At 43.5% G+C, this 22,385-nt stretch overlaps 3 protein-coding genes across 3 annotated transcripts in view; 1 reads left to right on the top strand and 2 right to left on the bottom strand.

Moving 5' to 3' along the window:
- Window positions 1–792: 792 nt before the first annotated feature.
- tmem276a (transmembrane protein 276a) lies at window positions 793–3,226 on the top strand. The gene is made up of 4 exons (XM_069687271.1): window positions 793–1,479; window positions 1,877–1,990; window positions 2,078–2,215; window positions 2,354–3,226. Exons 1-4 carry the CDS (start codon window positions 1,077–1,079, stop codon window positions 2,599–2,601), a joined length of 903 nt encoding a protein of 300 aa, XP_069543372.1. The 5' UTR covers window positions 793–1,076; the 3' UTR covers window positions 2,602–3,226.
- A 4,679-nt stretch (window positions 3,227–7,905) lies between these two features.
- On the bottom strand, window positions 7,906–8,861 carry fibina (fin bud initiation factor a). The gene has a single exon (XM_069687273.1). It carries the CDS (start codon window positions 8,841–8,843, stop codon window positions 8,214–8,216), a length of 630 nt encoding a protein of 209 aa, XP_069543374.1. The 5' UTR covers window positions 8,844–8,861; the 3' UTR covers window positions 7,906–8,213.
- Window positions 8,862–18,365: 9,504 nt separating this feature from the next.
- The window catches only part of ano3 (anoctamin 3), a 35,646-nt gene continuing 31,626 nt past the window's right edge, over window positions 18,366–22,385 (bottom strand). Inside the window, exons 24-25 of the mRNA XM_069687282.1 lie at window positions 22,125–22,314; window positions 18,366–21,624 (exon numbers count right to left, since the gene is read on the bottom strand). Of these exons, the coding sequence (XP_069543383.1) occupies window positions 21,442–21,624; window positions 22,125–22,314 (373 nt within the window). The 3' untranslated portion in view covers window positions 18,366–21,441. The remainder of the gene's footprint in view (window positions 21,625–22,124; window positions 22,315–22,385) is intronic.

The following is a 22,385-nucleotide window of genomic DNA, read 5'->3' as shown; positions in this document are numbered from 1 at the left end:
TCATCCTAACACCCAGATAAACCTCAATAAACTAATATGTATGTAATTGATTGAGTCGAGTAGACAAATCGGGCCTTCTGTGCAGGGGTTTCTGTTTTATTAATACCTACATCTCCTGCAAGATGTGTTCATGTAGGAATTTTGAAAGACTTGTTGCACACAGGCCCCGAAACCAAAAGTGAAGTTTGGATCCGGGTTTGTTCCTCTTTTAATTTGGCATTCTGGTTTCAATTGAGGAAGTGTCGGCCCCGAGAATCAAACCAGTGAAAATATGAAATGTTTGTAGCCAGTGTCCCTGTTTGTGCCACAATATTTGACCTCAAGAGTGTTGAATAAAAGTCAGACACACAAAACCTACTTAATATTAATTCGCCAAAACTCAAACTTGATTCGTACTATTGTGGTATACCAACAACCTTTTGAAACCTCTCTTTAAATCCCACAGCTGTGGTCTTGTGTAATCTTTTATATGTTCTGTTGGGCCCCACTGGGATGGAAAGTTACTGTTGGATGTGATGCAACTGCTTCCTGTACACCAGACAGAGAAAAGAGGCCCTCTGTTGGGTTTAACGCAGTCTCCCTTTAAAGTTAACACTTCAGACTACAGCAGCATGAGAAGCTGATATAAAAACCTGAGGGAGGACTCTCCTTGTGGTGTAACTTTCTCAAACTTTGGCCATCTTCCCCGCAGATCATGATCTGCTGTGTCAGTGCTGGCCTCGGGGCTGTTGTGCTTTCAAATATTAGCTCTGTCTCCATCTGCTGGAAAGAAATGTTGGACTGACCAGTATCTAGGCTAGACTGAGTTCAGAGGCACAGAGGAGACAACCAAAATATTGCTCATCGAGGCCCACGTTTATTTATCCTGCGCCGCGGAATTTGGCGCTTTTGTGGCGATGGTTGACAGATCAAAGAAATGAGGGCTTCGGGGATTTATCCGCATTTCAGATTCCCATGTATTGTTGAATTCCCTCCCCACCTCAAATACTGACAGCAGCAGCAGCAGCAGCAGCCAGGAGCGGAGTCCCGCTGTCCCGTGGATTTATCACGGCACCGAGGCTAGAGGCGCATGGAACATGGCTGCTATGAGGACTTTAACCGTGGCAGGGCTCTTTTTGGCGTTTTGCGCTTTGGGACTGATAGCGATCGCGATCAGCACTGACAACTGGTACGAGACTGACGCGAGGAGGCACCGGGAGCGCTGCAAGAATTATTCCAACAAAAGAAACGACCCGGGCTACATTTACATCTCCAACAACAACCTCCCGCTTCGCATGTTGCCGAAGGAGAAACATTTGGAGAGGAGGGGCTCAGGTGTCAGCGGCGAGATGCTGCTGCGGGCTAAGCGGCACTTCTCGCCTCCTGCCCCGGCCATGGAGTCCCTCTGCAGTCGGCAATACAACTCCACCGTCACCGGACTGTGGAGAAAGTGTCACCGAGCGGGGTTCGACCTGGAGACGGAGGATTTAATCTTTAAAGGTTTGTTTTATTGTCATATTTAGTGCTGTAATGTGTTGATTTTGGCGCTATCAGTGAATACTTTGTGCACGTATGCGTTATCCAAGGTGCTGATGCTGCGCACAGACCCTCCAGGCCTACGCAGTATCACACGGAGTACAGTTACAACGCAATCGACGTGCTGTGTTATTTTCCAGCACAAAAGGGCAAGCCGTAGTAACAGAAGCCTCGAGATGCGTACAATAAGCTACTCTACAATGGTGTGGGTGGATGAGTGGGTGGGTGGGTGGCGGAGGAGGGGGGGTTGGGTGATCCTGGTTTTTGGGAGGGGGGTGGTAGCACTCAGAGAGAACTGTGATATCCTCCTCATCTGATCTCAGTGCTTATGTGACATCCTCTTTGTTGTTTACATGCACAGGATTGGTTCCGCGCTGCACACCAATAAAATACTACTACTCATCATCAGCGCTGCCCAGGAATCTGCCAATCAATCTGACGAAGACAATAAGGCAGGATGAGTGGCACGCGCTACGTGAGTTCCCAAAATGTTTTTTTTCCCATAATCTGAATGTGGAGAAATGTTGGCACAGCCCCAATAAACACGCTTCCTTTTTCACAGACCTCCAGAGGATGACTGCCAGCTTCATAGGCATGGCCGTATCCATCATCCTGTTCGGCTGGATCATAGGCGTGCTGGGCTGCTGTAAGGAGCATGATCTGATGCAGTATGTCGCTGGACTCCTCTTCCTCATGGGAGGTAAGATGTACTTTACATAAAGAGCACTACCCTGACTCACCACAGAGGGGCAGTGTGGTCTTTAGAAAGCAGAGTGTTGGAATGATGCATCATCACAGGAGATGAAAATGTGTTGCCTGACTTGTTTTTTTTTTTCAGGAACATGCTGCATAATCTCCCTCTGTACATGTGTGGCTGGGATCAACTTTGAACTGTCGCGCTACCCTCGCTACATGTTTGGAATACCCGAGGACATCAGTCACGGATACGGCTGGTCCATGTTTTGTGCGTGGGGCGGACTGGGCCTCACGCTGCTGGCTGGCTTCCTGTGCACACTCGCTCCTTCCCTCTACCCTCCACACACTCCTGTGGGGCACAAGCCCAGGCAGGAGAACGGCTGCGTGTGACAGGCCTCCCAACATCTAACAGACACCTGTCTCATCCTGAAACAGTGACGAGCCCTGTTGCAGAGACAGTTTGACCCGTGCGGGGACTCAGAGCAGAGAGAGCCTTCACACAGCCGGGCACAGAGACAGACCAGCACACTGGCTCTCGCTCACATGAAAATGATAAAGAGGTGACGCCTGACTGAAGGGGACTTCAGTCCCTCTGGTGCTTTTTTCTGTCCCTCTTCATGAATGAACTGTTCAGTGTTATTGCTTGCTCTTCAAGAGAATAGTTAAAACATTTTCTTCCTGTAAAATCTGCTAGTTTGAGAAGATGAAAAAAAAGAGAAAAAGAAACGCTGGCAGAAGATCAATAGCACAAATTTGAAATCTGTATTGAAGATCAAACTATGGATGTGTTCTGTCACATTTCAAAGGGCAAACGTGTGTCATTATGTACCCATTCAAAACAAGATATGTACATGTACTTTTTGAATCGTATGTATGCAGATGCATTTGTGTTTATTCAAGGAAAAATATGAGCATTAAGACCAAACTGTGTTTGAGGGAAATGTTTTGTCGTTCTTGAGGTCTTAACCCCCGTCAAAATATTTTTGGAAAAATAAAACAGCCGTGCAAAACCATACTTCTGCCTGCATGTGTAACACACTGAACTAGAATCTTATGAACGTCTTTGTGGTCGTCTTTTCTTTGGCGTTACGACACAAGTTCACTGGTCTGTCAGCGAGCAGAGAGGCCTGCTAACCGAGCCAAAGCTTTTACAGCGTTAGTGTTTAAAAGGCGGCTATTTCTATTTCTGGTAGTGTTTCATTCAACCACTTCTGGACAATTAAATGTTCAAACGTCTGTGACCGGAGCTTTAGTCACTGACCGAAACTGACAAAAATAAAACAATCCATATGAAAAGGAGCACAAACAGTGAGGTAATAGTCTGCTGAAGATGAAAGTGAAATAAAAGCTTCTTAAATAAACATCATTAATCCAAACGAAGAAATGAAATCCAAATAATTACATCCAAAGCTCTCGGGTCCCATGACAACAACACAAGTTTACATTTGTTTTGTCATTGATTAATATCAGAACTTTTTTCCATCGACAACATGCATGCCATCCAGTTTGAGCTCTTATTACATTACCACAACTTTTATGAGAAATTAAATCTCTCTGACAGCTACTTCGCTCGCTGCCTTCACTTACTTCCTGAGGTTTCTCTGCTCATTGGCGTCTCCTCTTTGCTGTTTTATTGCTCAAATTGTATTTATTCTCTCCGTAGAGTTGTTATGTGCAGCTGCAGCCCTTAAAGAAATCCACGTTGTTGGTTAAAACCATACTGGCCACTGGAGACTGGTGTTTTCTCAAGTGATTACATGTTTATGATACTTTAAAACAATATGCTGTATTTCATAAATGAAGAAACTATTGCATCTGTGCTTCCCAATGAGCTGAAATATGAACGTCATTATTCTTGTTGTTGCACAATGCACCAGTAACCCACTCCAGTTCACTGCTCATGCATGACTAGAGTATCTATCACAGAAATGTATCTAAATATCAAAATTCATGCTAATAATCATTTGACTGAGTTCACTCTGGTAACAGTGACATGAAACAGCAGCACCATGTGTTACATGGGAGAAATCCTTCATGTCTTGTTTGGCCAACAGCCTTAAAATGTACTAAAATACTGGAGAAGGTCTGTCCTGCTCACCAGAGCTGTGGACTTGAGACTTGGTGACTTGGACTCAAGTCAACTCGAGTCACTGTTTTGATGACTTGCGATTTGAATTGACAAACAATAAATGACTTGAGGCTTGACTTGGATTTGCTAGTTAATGACTTGAGACTTGACTTGAGGCATGATGACTGCGAGTGTTCATAAGTTTGAATGTTAGCTGTTAAATATAAAATGATTCAGTGTTGTCAAGTTTCTATCTAACTATCACTGTGTATGTACACAGCGCAAACTGGGACTCATGATTGGACGACTCAAAAAGCTCCCCGGTATGTGATTGTCATGATTGGATTACTGGCTGTCAGTCAAACTCCTCGCTATGGCAACACGCAACATCCGAGACCAGACCATCATCATGGCTGCGTCTGTGCCAAGATAATACAGATACAATTCATTGTCATAACTTTTGAACAGGTTATTTAAATTGGCCAATAATATCATTATTAGACGAGCTACTAATACCTTGTCTTTTCTCTTTATAAAGACCGGATACTACAGGTGAGAGTGCTGCATCTTGGGTGGAAAAAAAGACTTGACTTGGGACTCGACTGGACTTGACATAACCTGTGACTTGACTTGACTTGCCCAAGAAAAAATGACTCGAGACTTGCTTGAGACTTGGACCAAATTACTTGAGACTTACTTGGGACTTGAGCAAAGAAGACTTGGTCACAACACTGCTACTAACTCCTGGATAGTTAGAAAGTCTAACATTCAATTCAGTAATTGAGTAACAGTGCGTCTAAAAAGTCTTTTAAAAGCGATATAAAAGATGTTAAGGACGAAGATTAGTCCTGATTTTCTTTAGCAGGTCATTTCAGAGGGACTGGGGTCCTGTTACTAAAGGCCAGCTTGCCCCTGGTTTTCAAGAGTAGAAGGACCCACCAGAAGATCTTAAACTACACTTTTAAAGTGGGGTTATATGTTCTTTTTTTTTTTTTAAGAATTGGTAAGGAGTCTTGTGGTGGCATTTTTAGTCGTATAAAGGCTTGAAAGATTTTGTCTACTTAAGCGGGAATAGAGTGAGTTAGTAAAGTCTAGACAGGATGTGATGAATGCATGAGCAACTATTTTCAGGGTCTTACGAGACCCAAAGGAATAGATCTTCGAGTTTTAGGGTAATGGTTTAAAACATTAATGAAGTGTTACTAGTAATGATGTAATACTGATTGAAATTAATTTTTATATAAAAGGTGATGCGGAGATTTCTGCAGCTAGAGAGGCTAGAGCTAGAGGTGATTTGAGAATAAAGCAATTTTGTTGTGAGTTGAGATCGAGTGTCGTGTCTTGGCCTATGACAATGCCCTCAGATTTGTCAGTGCTCAGTTAAAGGAAGACATTTGATTCGAGTCATTCGCCAGTTTTTGACTTAATTTAGGTGTTCTTTGACCGTGTCTAATTGGTTTCACTGCTTGGGTAAAAAGAGAAATAAACTTTGGTATTATCTGTGTAAAAATGGAAATATTGTGTCTGCGGATTAAATGTCAAAGACTAAGGGCGCCGGTTTGGCTCAGCGGTTAAATGTACCATGTACAGAGGCTACAGTCCTCCATGCGGCGGCCCCGGGTTCAACTCCTGCCCTTGGTTCCTTGCCATGTGTTATCCCCACTCTCTCTCTTCCCCTGTTTCCGCCACTATTCACTGTCCTCTCTCTAAATAAAGAAAGCCATAAAAAATCTTTAAATGTCCAAGACTGAGCACATAAATGGAAAACAGCCGGGGACCAAGCACTGAACCCTGAGGTACTCCACAAAGCATGGATCTGCTGTCATCAATATAGTGATTTGTTACTTAGCCTTTGAAATTATGAATTCAGAATACAAATCAACTCGTTAATGATGTATTATTGAAGACTCCAACAGTATACAGTATATATATATATAAGTTATTACAATTAGCCCCACATTTGCTAGCTTTTTCTTCTTTATCAGAGTATGGATCTTGCTCAGTGGTGATTTTCTCAGTTGTCCTGAAGTTAGTTCACTGAGATTAAGTTGAAAGCCCCTGAAAAGCTCAGTTGCCATGTGTTGACGTACTGATGAGGACCATATTATGTGGTCAAAACCTCCTGAAAAGCCAGTAAGTGGACCTTAAGTTAAAATTATTTTGTCAAAATCCTTCCTTTCTTCCAACTCCTGCCAATGACTCCAACAGACAAACATTCAGCAGCAGCTATAGCTGAAGGATGGTAAAACTATTAGCAGTAGTGGGAGTTGTAATGTAAAGGAGTAATAATTGCAGTGATGATACTGGCAGGACTAGTAGCAGTTGTAGGGTTCAAATAGCTCTCGTCTTCTGTCTAATAATAACAGCACAGAGGCATGTGGTTTGGGGGCTTTTGGCTCTGGAGAGAGGGATCAGTGTGATCTAAGGTCAACATTCCTGACCTTCTCTTTGTTTGTCCTTAAAATATGTCCGTGAGGAGAATACGCTCTTCTAAAAGCCTTCCTCCCTCTGAGCACCACAGACCTGAAACCACAGAAACATACTTCTCCATAGGTGGAATTAATGATCGGAGCCAAAAAAGACATATTAAGTAGGATGGGTGTGCTTTTAGAGGTTTCCTGACCTGCTCTACTTTTACTTACACAGTGGAAATTTTGACCAAATCTTTTAATCAAATCTTGTGATGCCGGTTCAGTGCCCCTGAAAATTAAGTGTAATATAGACATATAAGGTTTCTCTGCACATGGAGCTCTGGGTTTCTGACAGGGTTGGCCCGCACCGTGCTGAGCTACAGAGAACTGTTTTTAAAAAGGGGTCCCTCAGGGGAAGCCGGACTGTGAGGAAAACCAGACAGAGGAAATCACACCCAGTTGCGCCCATGGCGGCACATCTGGATTGCTCACATCTATATAGACATTATCTGTAAAAAAGTGGGCACGCTTATGGCAGTTAGTTTGTGGTTGTTGCAGACATAGTCTGGAAGAAGAGAACCTTAAATGGTAGTTACAGATGGAAAATACACAGATTATACCGAAGGGCTTCTTAATATTAAAGCCACTGCAAATTTAAACAGCCTGACTGTAGATAACAATGAATGCCTTTCAGTACATTTAAACAACTTTTCTCCCATAAACAGCCTCTTAAATGTGTAGCTTAATATTAACAGACAAAAGAGTGTTCTTACTTGAGATTCAAACAAGCTGTGTGTCATTTATGACCCTATTTTTAGTACTTGTGATCACTCAAAACGACTCAACACGAAAACACATATCAATCACACATTTCACAGATCATGACAGACAAAAGAGCAGATAATGAGGACAGTGGCTGCCTCCGGACAAACATATTTCATACTCGAGTGGATGACTTCCAGATGGAACTGGGAGGCAGTGACAAACCTCAGACTCCAACCAATTAAGCAGGGCCACTTAACGGGGACGGTCAGGCCTTCACTTGTAGTGGCGACAGCAAACATGGTGACGTAACGTAAAGAGTAGAAGGAGGAAGAAGAGGAGGTTCGCTTCCCACTGCTGGAAATCAAAAAAGTGCTGATTTCAAAGGTAAAAAGTTAAAAGGAAAAGGAAGAAATCTGATATTTAATGAATATTTAACATTTATTTGATCAGTAATAACCTCAAACTGTATAAACAACATAATTTACACTATACAGACACAATGCAGCTCTTTTTATGATTCAGAGGTGGCACAGAGGGCTCCATGCAGACATAATTTATGTTCACATTTCCTTTTCCCCTCCTGACTCAGAGGAATGTGCTGCTGTTTTTCTGTTTCAGCTCCCTTTAATGACACATTCAAGATACTTAGGAGGGATATTCATAAACCACAATAAACTTTCCAGTTCTTAGAAGAGCTGGAGCGTCACAAAAACACACTCTCACACACGCAAACGCACACTGAGCTGTTAAAACCCAAACTATGAGCCCATGTGTAGATACTCTGTCTTCAGGCGGCTCAGTCTGGTTCCATGGCTGCGGATGATGAGAGTCAGCAGCTCTTGTTTGTCTTTCAGTCCGGTGGAGATGTCCGTGGTCCCCCTCATTGCGTCTCTGATGTCGCTCACTTGCTTCATCACGTATCCGTTCAGCTGCTGCTCCTCTCTAAGCTCCGTCTCCTGACACTGTTTAAACTTCACCTCCAGCTCCATCAGAGATTTGTCTACGCTGGAGAAAGCCTCGCCGATCTGGGAGATCTCGCGCTGCAGGAACTTGCCGTAGCTGTCCTCGCCGTCCAGGTCGTGCGCCACAGTCCGGCCGATGCCCTCCAGCAACCGCGCCGCGTCCTCCGCCTGCAGCTTACTGATGATGAAGTCGTCCCGCACCACCGAGTCCCGCTCCTCAGAGGCCCCGCATGGATACACATCCGAGAATTTAAACAGCATCTGGCACTCCTCCGGGTCCACGTTCTCCTCGTAATCCCCGTCCGGGACGAAGAAGTGATGGAAGGTGCCGTTGGAGATCTCCGGTTGGAGGGGCCCGTCGTACACCGCCGAGCCCAGCGGCAGAGATGAGACTAAGATGAGCAGCAGGGGGACGGGGTCCATCATGCACCTCCTCTCTCTCTCTTTGACGAACAGAGTCTGGACTGGCAGCCGGATCAGGCGCACAGTTTTCATCCCGGATCATGTTACACAGTCCCTCGTCACCTAAAAGGCGCAGACCGCCTGTGTGAGTCACGAGGGCCCCTGGTGGCCCCTGGTTACTCCAACAGACTCCACAGTGTCAGCTCTGAGTCACGTGGCTGCTTTCCAACAAAAGTTACATGGGTCGTTAAAAAAGCTTACAATGTTGCTCTATTTTTGTATTGGCCTACATAAATTGAGCAGAGCTAGTAACGTAAAGAACATCTTTTTATTTTTTAAAGAAGAAATCATTTCTAAGGTGAAATCAAGTTTTAAAAATGGCATTTTATATTTGTTCCTTTAGTTTCTACTCCCAGAAACCTTTTCTGAGCTTCTTTAAAACCTCAGTCAGTTTACACAAACAAGACAGATCTCTTTGTTCTACTCTAAAACCAAGGCTGGAGTTCATAATCATGCTAGAAATGTTTTTTGACATCCCATACCCAACTTGTTTCAGTGCTTAGCACCAGGAACTCATTTTCAAAGCCAACCTGAATGCAACCCATAGCTCCTGCACACTTCAGTAATGTCTCATTTTTACAATGTTACATTTAGCAGACACTTTTTACATCACAGGCAGCGTTCAAGACAGGAAGGAACAAAGTCAGTAACCGCTTCAAGTGCGACTGCTTGAGAGGCAGTGCAAGGCGTAAAGAAGAATCATCTACAACATCCTCTATACCATCAGGAGGTGTTCATGAAAGAGCTGGGTATTTAGCTTCTTCTTAAAGGTGAAAGGGACTCTGCGGATCGAATGGAGTTTGCTAACTCGTTCCACCACCTGGGGACTACAGAGGAGAAGAGTCTAGTTAGCGACTAAGGCCCTGATGTGATGGGAGTACCAGGCCCCTTTCATTGGCAGAGCGTAGTGGGAGTTCAGGGAAGCCGTTGCTGTTTTTGTTTGTGTTTTGTAAGCATCAACATGACATAATTCTGATAATAATGATCACACAAGTTGAAAAAAGGATTAAATATTCATCATATTTAGAAATATTATTACTGCTTCCATCAAAAAAACTGCTGTTCCAAAGTGAAGAAAAGAAAATCAGACCAATTATTGGAGTTTTGAACCAAAATGTAATTAACAAAAGCTGCTTGTTTCTTTGTAAAACACAGAAACATGTAACTTTAAACTCTAAATGTAGTACGTCTCAACAGTAGGTTCCTCTTGGTTCCTGCATTTATTGATTCCCAGACAGAGGTAGTCCGGTTATAGAGCTCTCTGTGATTACATTACAGCACGGAGCCAGAGTCCCCTGGGCTGTAAGAGCCCCTCTACTGCACATCCTCTCAGAGGTAATTACATCATCACAGGGTGGTCTCCATCAGCTCTCAGCATGTCAGCAGAGCTCAACACAAACTGGAAACATATGGCAAGATGTAAACACCGAGCTGGAAACCATCCATCCCATCGTGCTCCATATTGTATTTAGAGCAGCAGGCAGGGGGGGTCTTACACCTATAAGACTTGTGTTTCTTAAAGCTAATAACACTGGATAGAGAAGCTGCACACAGCAGCAGTGGGATAAAAGCAGGACTTATGTTGTCAACAGGCAGGATCCTGGAAGGCAGGTAGGCAGTGAGCAAACAAAAAAGAGACCATGCAGGCAGATAAAAGTACAAAAACTTGCTGTAATCAAAAGCTCAGATAACCTGCAGGCAGGTGTAAGAAACAAAGTTGGAACATTAAGGCCCGGAGGCAGAAGAGAAACAAGGTCTAAGAGGCAGATAAAGATGTAAACTGGGTGCTGATTTGGTATGTGGGAGCAGGTTTTCAGGTGGGTGCGGAGGTGAGATGATGTGGGAAAAGAGGGAACACTAAAGGTATTGTAAGTGCTGGAGAAGGAGGAAGGGGGCCTTTTTAGAGCTGATATTTTGAATTGTCATGGCTGGAGTGCAGGTGAAATGAACAATGTTAACATTGTCTCTGTTGCATTAAAATACAATCAGTAAACTGTATTAGTGAGACAGCACACACTGTGGCGAGCATATTGATATTATTGTTTTTTCAACCTCTGTTTTTCAGGGCGATTTTTGATCACGTCAGTGCCGGACCTGTTTCAACGTCCGTTTTTGAGGCTGATTTTTGACGTCTGTTTTTGACCTTATTTTTTACCTCAATTTTCGACGTCAGTGCTGGACCTGTTCCGACCTCTGTTTTGGAGGTCAATTTTCGATGTCTGTTTTTTAGGCTGATTTTTGACCTCGATTTTCAACATCAATGCCAGCAGTGTTTCAACAGTCATTTATAAATACAATCGTGCACACAACTGAAATTATTTCAGAAATCCAAATGACACCAACAAAGTCCGGTCAAGCAGATAACGAAATGGATAGCACGCCTGACCCTTGAATCAAACGGCACGTTGATTTTCGAACTCAAAAACGGACGTCAAAACAGGTCCGGCACTGATGTCGAAAATCGAGGTCAGAGGTCAAATTCAAACCCGAGTCTGAAACTCCCCTTTGACAGAAGGGACAGACACTCTATCCACCGAGCTATCTGTTTGCCCTGTCTGAGAAGGCTCATTTAGAGTTTTGAAATCATTTCAGTTGTGCAAAATTATAATGTTAAATGACTGTGGTGGAATTGGAAATGTTGCTTCAAAAACTGAAGTCAAAAACTGACCTCAAATCTGACATCGAAAACCACCCCGGCCCTGACGTCAAAAACCAGCTTCAAAAATCAACCTCAAAATCTGACCTCGAAAACCACGTGGGTTTTTTTAGGTCAATTTTTGACATCAGTTTTTGATTCTGTTTTTGAATCTGATGTCAGATTTTGAGGTGGATTTTTGACGTCCGTTTTTGACCTCGAATTTCAACATTGGTGCCGGACCTGTTTCGATGGTGGATTTTTGACGTCTGCTTTTGATGTCGATTGTCGTCTGTTTTTGAGGCCCCCTCGATTCTCTGGCCGGGGCCTATCTTTAAAACATCACAATGGGATGAAAGATTACCTTAAGCAGGTACACACTTGGGTGGCAGGGTCGTGTAATGGGTAACACCGTTGACTCACAGGTACAAGCTTTCCGTGTTCGATTTCCCAACTGGGGCGTATCTTAAAATCATCACAATGGGCCTATTGAACGGAGCTAGAGAAGTAATACTGTTGACGAAAATGGTCACACAGGCTGTCTGCAGGTAACTGGAGGTAGGATTGCTAACTGATGGAAACTAACTCATGCATGTCCTTGTAGCTGGTGTCTGTGACTAGAATTTGGCAGAAATGACACCCGCAGCAGGCTGTATGTTAAATAAGTAGGTCACCATAGGCATAGAGCACATTACTGTTTGTTATGTCCGTTATTCTTGCCTAAGCTTCAATAAATGCTTCTGCTTAAGACACTGACGTCTTCTCCTCCTCCTTACATGAGGCATGATGTCACTCTGTGGACTGAATCTGGTCTCTCTGCTTTCGGACTTCCATCTTTGGGACTATTTGACCCACTTTGCATTTATTTATTATTACACTCTGAGTCATAAGCCAACAGAAGGACATGTTGTGTCGCTGCTTCACCTCAATTGTGCATCCAAAACATTTAAAATAAAGTTGTGGAAATATTTCTTTTTGGAACAATTGTGGTAAACCTTGTAAATGCACGTTTTATATCGACTTTAACTTTGTGTTGCAAGCGTGTGGCCTCCAGGGATAAAAATAGCTGTTTGTGTAAAAACAGTGCCGAATGAAAAATAGAGACAAAGACAACTTGAGGCTTCTCCGCATGCACGCTTCCTCTTGTTCTTGTTAAGTAACGCACCTGAGTAAATAGAGCGTCTCTCAACATAAACACTGAGCGAGTAAACAGGTCTGTTGGCCAAAGCAGAGCGAGACTCTGCAGGGCAACGCTGCCTGAAAGCAGATGTAGCAACAGATGTAACAACATATACAGTTTAGTGGAGATGTGAGGGATGTTCTTGTTGATCCTCTACTGTAGAAGGCCGTGTGTGTGTGTGTGTGTGTGTGTGTGTGTGTGTGTGTTTGGTTTGGACAGAAGCCTTTCAGATGTTGGTAATGGGTGCTGATGTGAGGGAGAGGAGGGTCTCTGGGCCTGAAGGCTGCGCAGAGGCTGCAGACACAGACAGCTGAGCCGCAGTTTCACAGTGAAGGTACTGACTTCATGTTTAATGTCACATAAATGAATTATTCAGATCTGATAAGAAGCGATCTTTATTTATGAAACCCTTCATTAAAACCAGGCCTGAGAGGAGACAGATTTACATCTGCCTCATATTTATCAGCCATTAAACACGATCCTCTCGTTCTGTTTTAATACTCGACTATATTTTGCTTTTTTTGAGCAGCATTTGGATCCACTGCTTCAAACTGTCCGACAGCGCTCGGCTGAAGGTTACAATTGTTTTTTGTGAGAACTGTGTGGAGTTTGCATGTACTCCTGCTTCCTCCCACAGTCCAAAGGCATGATCGTCAGGTCCACTGGTGACTCTAAATTGCCCGTAGGTGTGAAGGTGAGCGTGAAAGGTTGTCTGTCTCTGTATGTCGGCTCTGTGATTGACTGGCGATCAGTCCAGGGTGTACCCCGCCTCTCCCACAAAGACAGCTGAGATTGGCTCCAGCCCCCTGTGACCCTCAACAGGATTTTTTTTTTTTACCTTTATTTAACCAGGCAAGTCATTAAGAACATTTTCTTATTAACAATGGCGGCCTGACAAAAGGCAAAGCCTCTTGAGGGAATGAGGGTAAACAATATGTATGTATGGAGGTATGTAAAGATGTATGGATGCTGTGGCTCAGAAGTAAAGATGTAAAGCATAAAGTTCTTTAAATGGTCCCATGATGAAACTTTTTGATCTCAACTTAAGGCCCTTTTTGTCAGCACATAATACACTGTTAGCTCTCTCCACAGAAAGAAAAACTGCGATTAAATACCAAAAAATACATCAGTGGTTTTTATTCCAAAGAGAAAAGGCTTTTATTGAGCTTCTTCCCCCCCACTAATGTTCAACAACTGCACAAGATAAAATCCATTATTCCTCCGCCGTCAGAAACCTCAACAGACTGCAGCACAATGCAGCCTGAAGGCACAGTGGTTTATCTCTCACCTACCGTAGTATTATAATCTCTGTCAGAGTCTTTTCCCCTTCTCTCTTCCTACACATTAAACCACGGCTGAATGATGGCACTTCATGAGCCCACACACTCTCCTCACACACACTCATTGTTTTAAAAGCGATGAGGTCACAATCCTGCTTCAGAGTGGGAACGTGAAACAAATTTCCATTGGAAATGAACCCAGTGAAGTTCACAAATGTAGACTGAAGAGTGATTGAAAACATTTGCATTTTTACTATCATGCACCTGCCGCTTTTATTTAATGGAACACTGATTATTACACGAATGTATAGGACGACATGTATGTTGACCCTCTCCTGTGGAAACACGTAATGTATATGTGTGATTTCTATATGTTGGTATTTATATGTAGGGTCAGTGGTCTTTTCTTTAAGAGGGATGTGATGCTCGCTGCTGTGTTACCTCTCAGTATTGCTTTGTCTCTCACATATCAGACCAGCTCTACTGACCCGCTCTTGCGTCATGTTCCATGAGTCAGAACTGAACTTGGAACGACTGCTTTCATAGCTTTCATGTGCTCGCTGCACACACTTAAATTACCTTAAAGAAACTGCAAGAATCCCATAGCTTGGCTTATTTAACAGCAGAACAGCTTCTTGTGTTGGACTGAAGCAGACGTTCACAGATATGGAAACTTCTCCTCTCGCCGATCCTCCTCTACTCTGCTAATCAGGAACTGATCGGCTGCAGGAGTATTTGTCAACAGAGCTGTCAATCATCCTTTTTACAGCATTAAATAACTAATTAATACTAAACTGTCAGAAAAATGAACACTTGGACATAAATCAGCATAATAAGAACTAATTATAATGACAGACCAAACCACATTTGAGAAAAACGTATTTGCCCTGTATTTAGATTTTTTAGTTTGACTCATGTCCCATCTGTTAGCATGGAGGAGGCAGGCTTTGTCTGAAACGAATCGGTCAGCTCAGTCTCTTTAAGAAACTGAAGTTTCCGACGGCGCATAGCATCGCGCTGGAAAGGGGACGGAGATTAGTGTGTCAACCTGGGCCTGAATGCTGATTGTAGCCCTTCCCACTAAGCAAAAAGGGTGGTAGCGGGTGTTAGCAGGTCTTTGGAGCAGGTCTGGAGCTCACTGATGTAGTAAACATGGATGTCTTTCCTTCACAGCCAAAGAAACACTTTCTCAGAGACTTTCTTAACCATCATGACGAGCAGAGCCGTCGAGCAGAGCGGTGGAGTGAAAAATATTTCTGAAGCAGACTGAGCTGCTGGGTGGGCGTGTCTCCTTAAACTGTGCCAGGGGCAGGAAGTTCTGCTGTGTCTTGGTGTATAACTTTGTGACATCACAAAGTGAAGCTTCTGGAGGAGCCTGCAGACTGACTGAGACTTTTTTTTAGCAGCAGATTACTCCAACATAGCCTGTCCAAAAGTTTGGACACACTTTCCCGTTCACTTGTACGAGAAAATGTTTCCAAACTTTTGACTGGTAGTGTATATCTGAAAATGTGGAACAGCATAACACCCCCTCTTTAAAGGAGATACTTACATATAAATCCGATACTCCTTTAATGCTTGATCTTCTATTTGGCTTGTTCTAAATAACAACCTTGAGGCTTTGATAAACCAGTATAAATACATTCTTCACTGGCAAAAATTTGCAATGCAGAGCAGAAACAAAAAACAGCAAGACACATTTGTTAAGATGGCCGGGCAGATGAAGTGAATCACATTTTATACGTACACGATGGTGGATCTACTTCTTGTCTTTACTGTGGAGCAGCCAAGGTGACATATTTGCTTCAATATCTCAGGATACACCTGCACACATGAAGAATTCATGACATTATACAGCCAATAACTAAAGCGCTGCTGCTGATGGTTAATAGAGCTGCATAAGTAGACGGTGTCTGGTCTGAACGGTGTGAATGAACATGACCCTGCTCGGTGACGTCTCAGTGCTGTTAGCGGGTTTTAGCCTTGACATTCAGTTCAGCAGTCACCTCCTTCGTCCACCTGCTCTAAGAAGTAATTCTGCTGCTCCTCAGTGGAGGAGGTTTTACTCAGGTCGACTCATCCGTCACTGCTGCTGTTATTCATGCCTCTCATCTAAATCTCTTTCACCCAGCAAAGCATTTTACCACCATGTCTGCTGAACTGTAATCATCTCCAGCTGCTGTGCAAAATCAATCTTATTTAAACTGTTTTTATTGCATTCTTAAAGATGTCTTTATTTGGGAGGCAATGATTTTTACTCTTCACTCATGGTTCAAGATTACAACTTTAAGTTGGGCACTTTAACATGGGGCCTAATGGGGATTCACTCGCTTTTGGAGCCGGCCTCTAGTGGTCACTTGATGAACTGCAGTTTTTTGAAACTTCTGCATTGGCTCCCTCGCTAACCCCTCGAGGTTCCTGCTTTGTCTTTTGTTATCTTTTTAAAAAGATCCCTAAAGGCAGGAATTACATAATGTGCGGTTAAATTAAATCGATAAATAGATCCTTTTCATCTCTCTCTGCACTTATGAAAACTGCTCTTGAGCACAGCTAGCTGAGTGCTTGTATGATTTGTGTATGTCTGCGATGTGACTCCTTCGTCCCCCGCTGGTCGACCTTGGCTCTCTGTCCCATTTACACCTCGGTGCTGTTGGATTTATGGGTGCAGTCTCTGCGGCCCCGCTGATTACCTTCCTAACCTGAGCTGTAAATCTGCGCTGTGTGAATAACATCAGTCACTTGGAGGCGCTTGCAGTGACCATGAACTAATGTCTGCTTTCTGTGAGAGAGGGAAAGTGGTTAAAATAACTCGTATATGAGATGAAGGTTGGCTGGAATTATGTCTCTGGAAAACTGATCCACTCGATATGTGAGAAACGCTTCTGTTTTGTTGGTAGATAGACCAACAGGTTTTTGGTTTGAGAAAACAGACGAGTCAAAAGGTCAAATTATCCAATTTGGCACAATTAAAGAAGTAATACATCAAATAACATCGGCCCCTTTTCTGCATTTTGTCTTAAGCAGGATTTCCAATGCAGGACTTGTATTGTGACATGTACCAAAGGAAAGTGTAGAGTACTTTCACAAGCACCAGAGATGTGGACTTGAGACTTGGTGACTTGGACTCGAGTTGACTCGAGTCACTGTTTTGATGACTTGTGACTTGACTTGACAAAACATAAACGTCTTGAGACTCGAATGTTAGCTGTTAAAAATAAAATAATAAGATTCAATGTTGTCAAGTTTCTGTCTAACTATCAAGTATGTACGCAGCGCAAACTGGGAATCATGATTGGACGACTCAAAAAGCTCCCCGGTATGTGATTGTCATGATTGGAACACTGGCTGTCAGTCGCTATGGCAACACGCAACATCAAAGCCCCCAGCTACCTGATGTTTTTTCCCCAAAGAGAAGCCTCATCAGTCGTACTTGTTACTACTCAATACAGTCTCAGAGCAGACCATCACCATGGCTGCGTCTGTGCCAAGATAATACAGATACAATTCACTGTCAGACTTTTTGAACAGGTTATAGTAATTGGCCAATAATATCATTATTAGACGAGCTACTAATACCTTGTCTTTTCTCTTTATAAAGACCGGATACTACAGGTAAGAGTGCTGTGTCTTGGGTGGAAAAAAAGTGACTTGACTCGAGACTTGCTTGAGACTTGAGCAAAGATGACTTGGTCACAACACTGACCAGCACACAGGAGAGTAGCTGCCTCTTTGCTGTGATGTTGCAGGTTTTAGACCTTACATTCCACCTCTTTTATGTTTTCCTACAGATGTACCTCTTCAGCAGCCCTACATGATGAAATACATAATCACTTTCTGAACTTTAGCTACAACATCCAAAAGTGGTCCGAGTATGAAACCGCAGCTTTTTCTGCCAGTTTGTAACGTCTGCTGGTCAAGGAAGGTGAAAGGAAATATCTGAAGAGTGAGACAGAACACAGGAAATAGTTAAAGCATTAAACATTTGTCATCAGGGCTCAAAGTAAACCAAACCTTCGCGTGTTTAGATTTCACAGTACAGAATGAAAGCCAGCGTTAACCGACATGACCTGAACGGAAACCCATTTATGAGTGATTGTGAGCAGCGTTGGCAGCAAACAGTCATAATACAGTGGGAAAATCCTACAGTGCTCGTATAGAAACTCAATCTTTTTAAGAATATGTCACATGAACAGTCTCTGGCAGGATGGTTTGTGGTTTGCGATAATAACGGAGGGGGGAAAGAAAACAATCTGCACGCTCTGCAGAGCTCCGGTTTGTTCCATAAGCAGATTTAGTGAAACTTGGACGGCCATGGAGATGATATCAGCTCGGCCCAGAGGCTGCAGCTCTGTTATGTATTATAAAGCAGTAACAAAAATGAAGACAGCAGATAAGATTTAAAAGATACAATCCATGATTTATTACAGAAAAGAGTGATATCCAAATTATTTTATGTTACATTATTTTTACACATCTCAGCATGTTTTTACATGTAAACAGGAACCAAGTAAACAATGTTATTGATACGCTTCATGTCTGGCCTGATGCCTTCCTATTGTACAGCTGTGGTCCAACATCACTGTGCTTTCACCTCAGCACAATCCTATTATGAGGCATAGCATACAACAGAAATTCCCCTCTAGACCGCCATGTTTTCAGAGATGTGCAAGGTCATGCCATTATTACTCATTATGCAGTACCCAGTTTGTGCTATTGCCAACTGTAGAAGGCATGAGAAACACCTTTTCTACCACTGTGCAGCATTTAGTTAGAAGGTGAATCGATGCTCTCGGAGAGGAGACGACAGCAAGACTGGGACATAAGTCGCTGGACAAAGTGGGACACTCACTTTGACGAGGTTTCATTCATAAAATTACTGTCAGATTAAACTTCAGCTGTTAGAGGAACACTTGGATGTGTTTAGTCGTATCAGACTCTCCTTGAAATTCAGCCCTGATTATTTAAATCAGCCTAGAGCTCTTATTTTGAAAATTCTGCACACATCAAGACACATGATGCCACGCCCGGACTTCCAAATTTGACCAACGCTGAAGGAGGGAGGTGATATGTTTCAGACGCTGTTGACAACCTCACAGAAGCTAGCTGTTAGGTCATGCATACTCGACAGTACAAATGTACCAGTACATTTACATCTGCATCTTTTCAAAATAAAGGATAACAACATGCATAGATTTTCAATGTTCACATAGCAGGGAAGGTATTCAGAAAACTTGGGACTAGTTTCCTACGCACTGGAACAAGATTGAAGAACAAATATCTCTCTCTTGTGGATGCAACGAGTTAAACATCACGACCTTAAAGCATCATTACTTCTAATCAAGCGTCTTCTGCATGTTGTGCGTCCATAATGAACTGTGCGATCTCTAATATTCTTACTGTGATTATGCAAGAAAACAAAATCAGACATGCTTTTAACTGTGAGTGTGCATTAAAGTCATGCTAATGCACCGCGATGCAAAAATATATATCTAAAAAAGCGGGATACCTTTGACTGCATCTTAGAAAATATGATAAAAAGTTGATCGTCTGCGGACATTCAGAGGACACCTGAGAAATGTGGACGTTACTTTGTCTATCTGAGGGTGAAAACAGGTGGACTCAAACAGATAGCACGAAATAAAAAGTATAAAAACATTACATAAAATGTATATACAAGGAACACTAAATGAAATAAACACATTTAAATAATGTACACTAATTGTAAAAGGATAAATACGCTGTCATGTTGTGCAAGCATGAGGGGAGTGATTTCTTCTTTAATGTTTTCTGTGCATAACGTGTTTAACTCTGAATCTTATTTACCTTCACATGATCAACATGACCTGTACTAAAGCTCGTGGGCCAACATTAAAGTTCTCATCACTGACGAAATATAAAAGCTCCTCATTAACCCAGTTCCCTCCTCACACACGCGCTCCGTCTCAACATGAATGAAACAGGATACGGTTATGCTTCTGACTGACTCACAGACGGATGTGTCGCTCATGCTGCCTGTTTTCCTGAGTTCTCTAATCCATGACTTCAGACCTGACCACAACAGAAGGCAATGTCAAGACGCTGAATTTACCCCAAACCGAACTTCTCATTTTCACATCAATTAAGGTCAGAAAGCAGCCGAAACCAGCGGAGGACTTCAACTGAAGTACGTTAGTGTATCTTGCGAGTGAGGATCAGTGGACGGATGTTCTTTGCAAACCGAACATCCAAGCCACAGGTATGTCCCAGTGATCCAAGCTTCAACCACGCTTCAGGGCCTCCAACAAATGAAAAACAGGCTGCGAGCGCAGAGCGGAAGAGCAGATTTGTGGCTCCTGCATACGCGAGTGTATACATTGTTCATGATGGGAGTCGCGTTACACCGTCGGCGTGTCTCACAGCCGTTAGCCGAGACCCGAGTAGGTGCCGTCGGGTGACTCTCGTCCAAAACAAATCCTCCGGGAGTTCAGAGAGTTTTTTCACACAACAGAACGAGGAGAATATTTCTTGCACTTGAAAAAAAGCACGTGCAGCACAAACAGGCACACGTGATGTTGGTGACACAATTGTGGTGAGCACAACTGTAGGCACAATCAAATCGCACTAAGTTCACATTTTCTTCGACTGCAGACAAGCTCAGCAGTAGCACAGACGGAGATTAACACACAGCTCACACTGAGAACAGACGCACACGTGAACCAGGCTTCAAGACAGGGTCTATCCAAAGGTACAAAACAATATAACCATGCACTTTATATGGTTTCAGAGAGAATTCTTTGTATCATATACATTCTCCACAATGAGTGCTGCTGCTTTTTATTTTTCATATTTTTCTTTGCAGTTTGCGAAATAGCCGCAAATATGAATCAGCATGCTTCAAGGGCGATATACAGTCGCTTTGCAGGAACAGTGTCCTTTGTATTTGGTAGCCACATCACCAGAATCACTTTTGCAACAAGAAAAACGCCACGGTAGCTCTGCCACATCTTTGCTGATGCTCATGGGAGAAGAACACGGCCATGCTGCGAGCTGCACCAAACTGCAGAGTCAAAGCGGAGTGCTAGCTGCCACACAGAGAGAGAGAGAGAGAGTGCAGGATGGGTGCCAAAACAGTGGTGATCTGCAGCCCTTGATCTGCATAGTAAACATTACGATTGCAAAACGGTTTCCCCAGTGAAGCCATGACACAGCACAGACACAAGAGCAACCAGCAAGATGGAGCCAGGTAAGGGATCGGAGGGGGGGCGAGGTCAGAGCCAGAAACCAAAACTTGACGTTGAACAGAAAGCAAGGGAGCGGCGAGGGCCTGGAAAAGGACACGTGTAAGGGCAGATCTGGTGACTGAAGAAGGTGTCTTTGGTGTACAGAATCAGCTCCCAAAGCTAAAATACATCACTAAGCAGGCAGGGGAGGTGGTGCCTGTGACTTGAGGGCTTTGCGGCTTGTAGTGGAGCAGGGCGGGGGATAAAGCTAAGGCCACTCGTGGTGATAACGCCGTCCGTTCTTCTTCCTCTCCTTCTGCAGGTGCTCCAGTTCTGCCTGGTACATCGTCTCCTGCATCAGGTACTTCTCCCTCCTCATGCGATCGCAGAGACCCTTCGGCATGTCCGGGATGAGGTACGCTATGAAGGACTTGATCCCGTACACCAGGTGCTGAGGGAAGCATTGAACATTTATGAGTTACTTTCTACACAGAGGCCACACACTTAAGAAGTATTTGCTGTATAATTCAATAAGCATGCAAAGAGCTTTAGATAGCCTGTAATGTTTTATAAGTGCATAATATTCCTCACTGAAGAAATTGAAATGCACAAGGCAGCTTTGTCAGGGGAAAATGTTCCGTCAAGATTTCAAGGAAAGAAGAAGAAACGTGGTGTCGTTTTTTTAGCAGGGCCGCCGTGGAATTTGGGTTTTTATTCTGTGGTTTTTACTTACATTTCTCAGCGTACTGTCGCAGCAAGATTCAGTCAGGGCATGAGAAGCACCTAAATTGTGCTTGTGAGGTTTTCATTTAACGATGACAGCACATAAATTAATAAACAAGAAATCCTGTAGTTTCACAGGCTTCAGGAGACGTAAGAGGATTAAGTTTTAGCAGCTCTCCTCGCTGGTAAACACACAGAAAAGAAAACGGGGGGGGAATGCTGTCAAACCTCAAAGACGATGATGAAGGCCAGCCTGGCAGCCAAGACGTGCCAGAACTGCAGGGTGAACTCGTACGGCACCGAGCTCCAGGGCGGCGCTCTGTAGTCTCGGTACCTGCAGTAAATGGGCTCGCTGCTGTTCTTCTGCTCGCTCATGTCGAACACGGACAGGCTGCTGTTCATGTAGCCTCGCAAACACCTGAGGGGCGGAAAGGGAAGCTTTCAACACAAGCCACTCTTGTCGGATGCGCTTAAGGCTTACACACTGAG

The sequence above is a fragment of the Semicossyphus pulcher genome, unplaced genomic scaffold, assembly GCF_022749685.1.
Source record: "Semicossyphus pulcher isolate SPU_LCO1_2020_fin unplaced genomic scaffold, fSemPul1.0.p SCAF_8, whole genome shotgun sequence".
NCBI classification, from domain to species: Eukaryota; Metazoa; Chordata; class Actinopteri; order Labriformes; family Labridae; genus Semicossyphus; species Semicossyphus pulcher.
This window is presented reverse-complemented; position numbering and strand designations above follow the sequence as displayed.

Bases quoted from the DNA above. Each gene is read 5' to 3' on its own strand.
- tmem276a (XM_069687271.1), top strand. From the start codon at position 1,077: ATGGCTGCTATGAGGACTTTAACCGTGGCAGGGCTCTTTTTGGCGTTT. The intron at 1,480-1,876 runs GTTTGTTTTATT...TTACATGCACAG, and splicing joins GGAGGATTTAATCTTTAAAG to GATTGGTTCCGCGCTGCACA. The intron at 1,991-2,077 runs GTGAGTTCCCAA...CCTTTTTCACAG, and splicing joins GGATGAGTGGCACGCGCTAC to ACCTCCAGAGGATGACTGCC.
- fibina (XM_069687273.1), bottom strand. From the start codon at position 8,843: ATGATGGACCCCGTCCCCCTGCTGCTCATCTTAGTCTCATCTCTGCCG.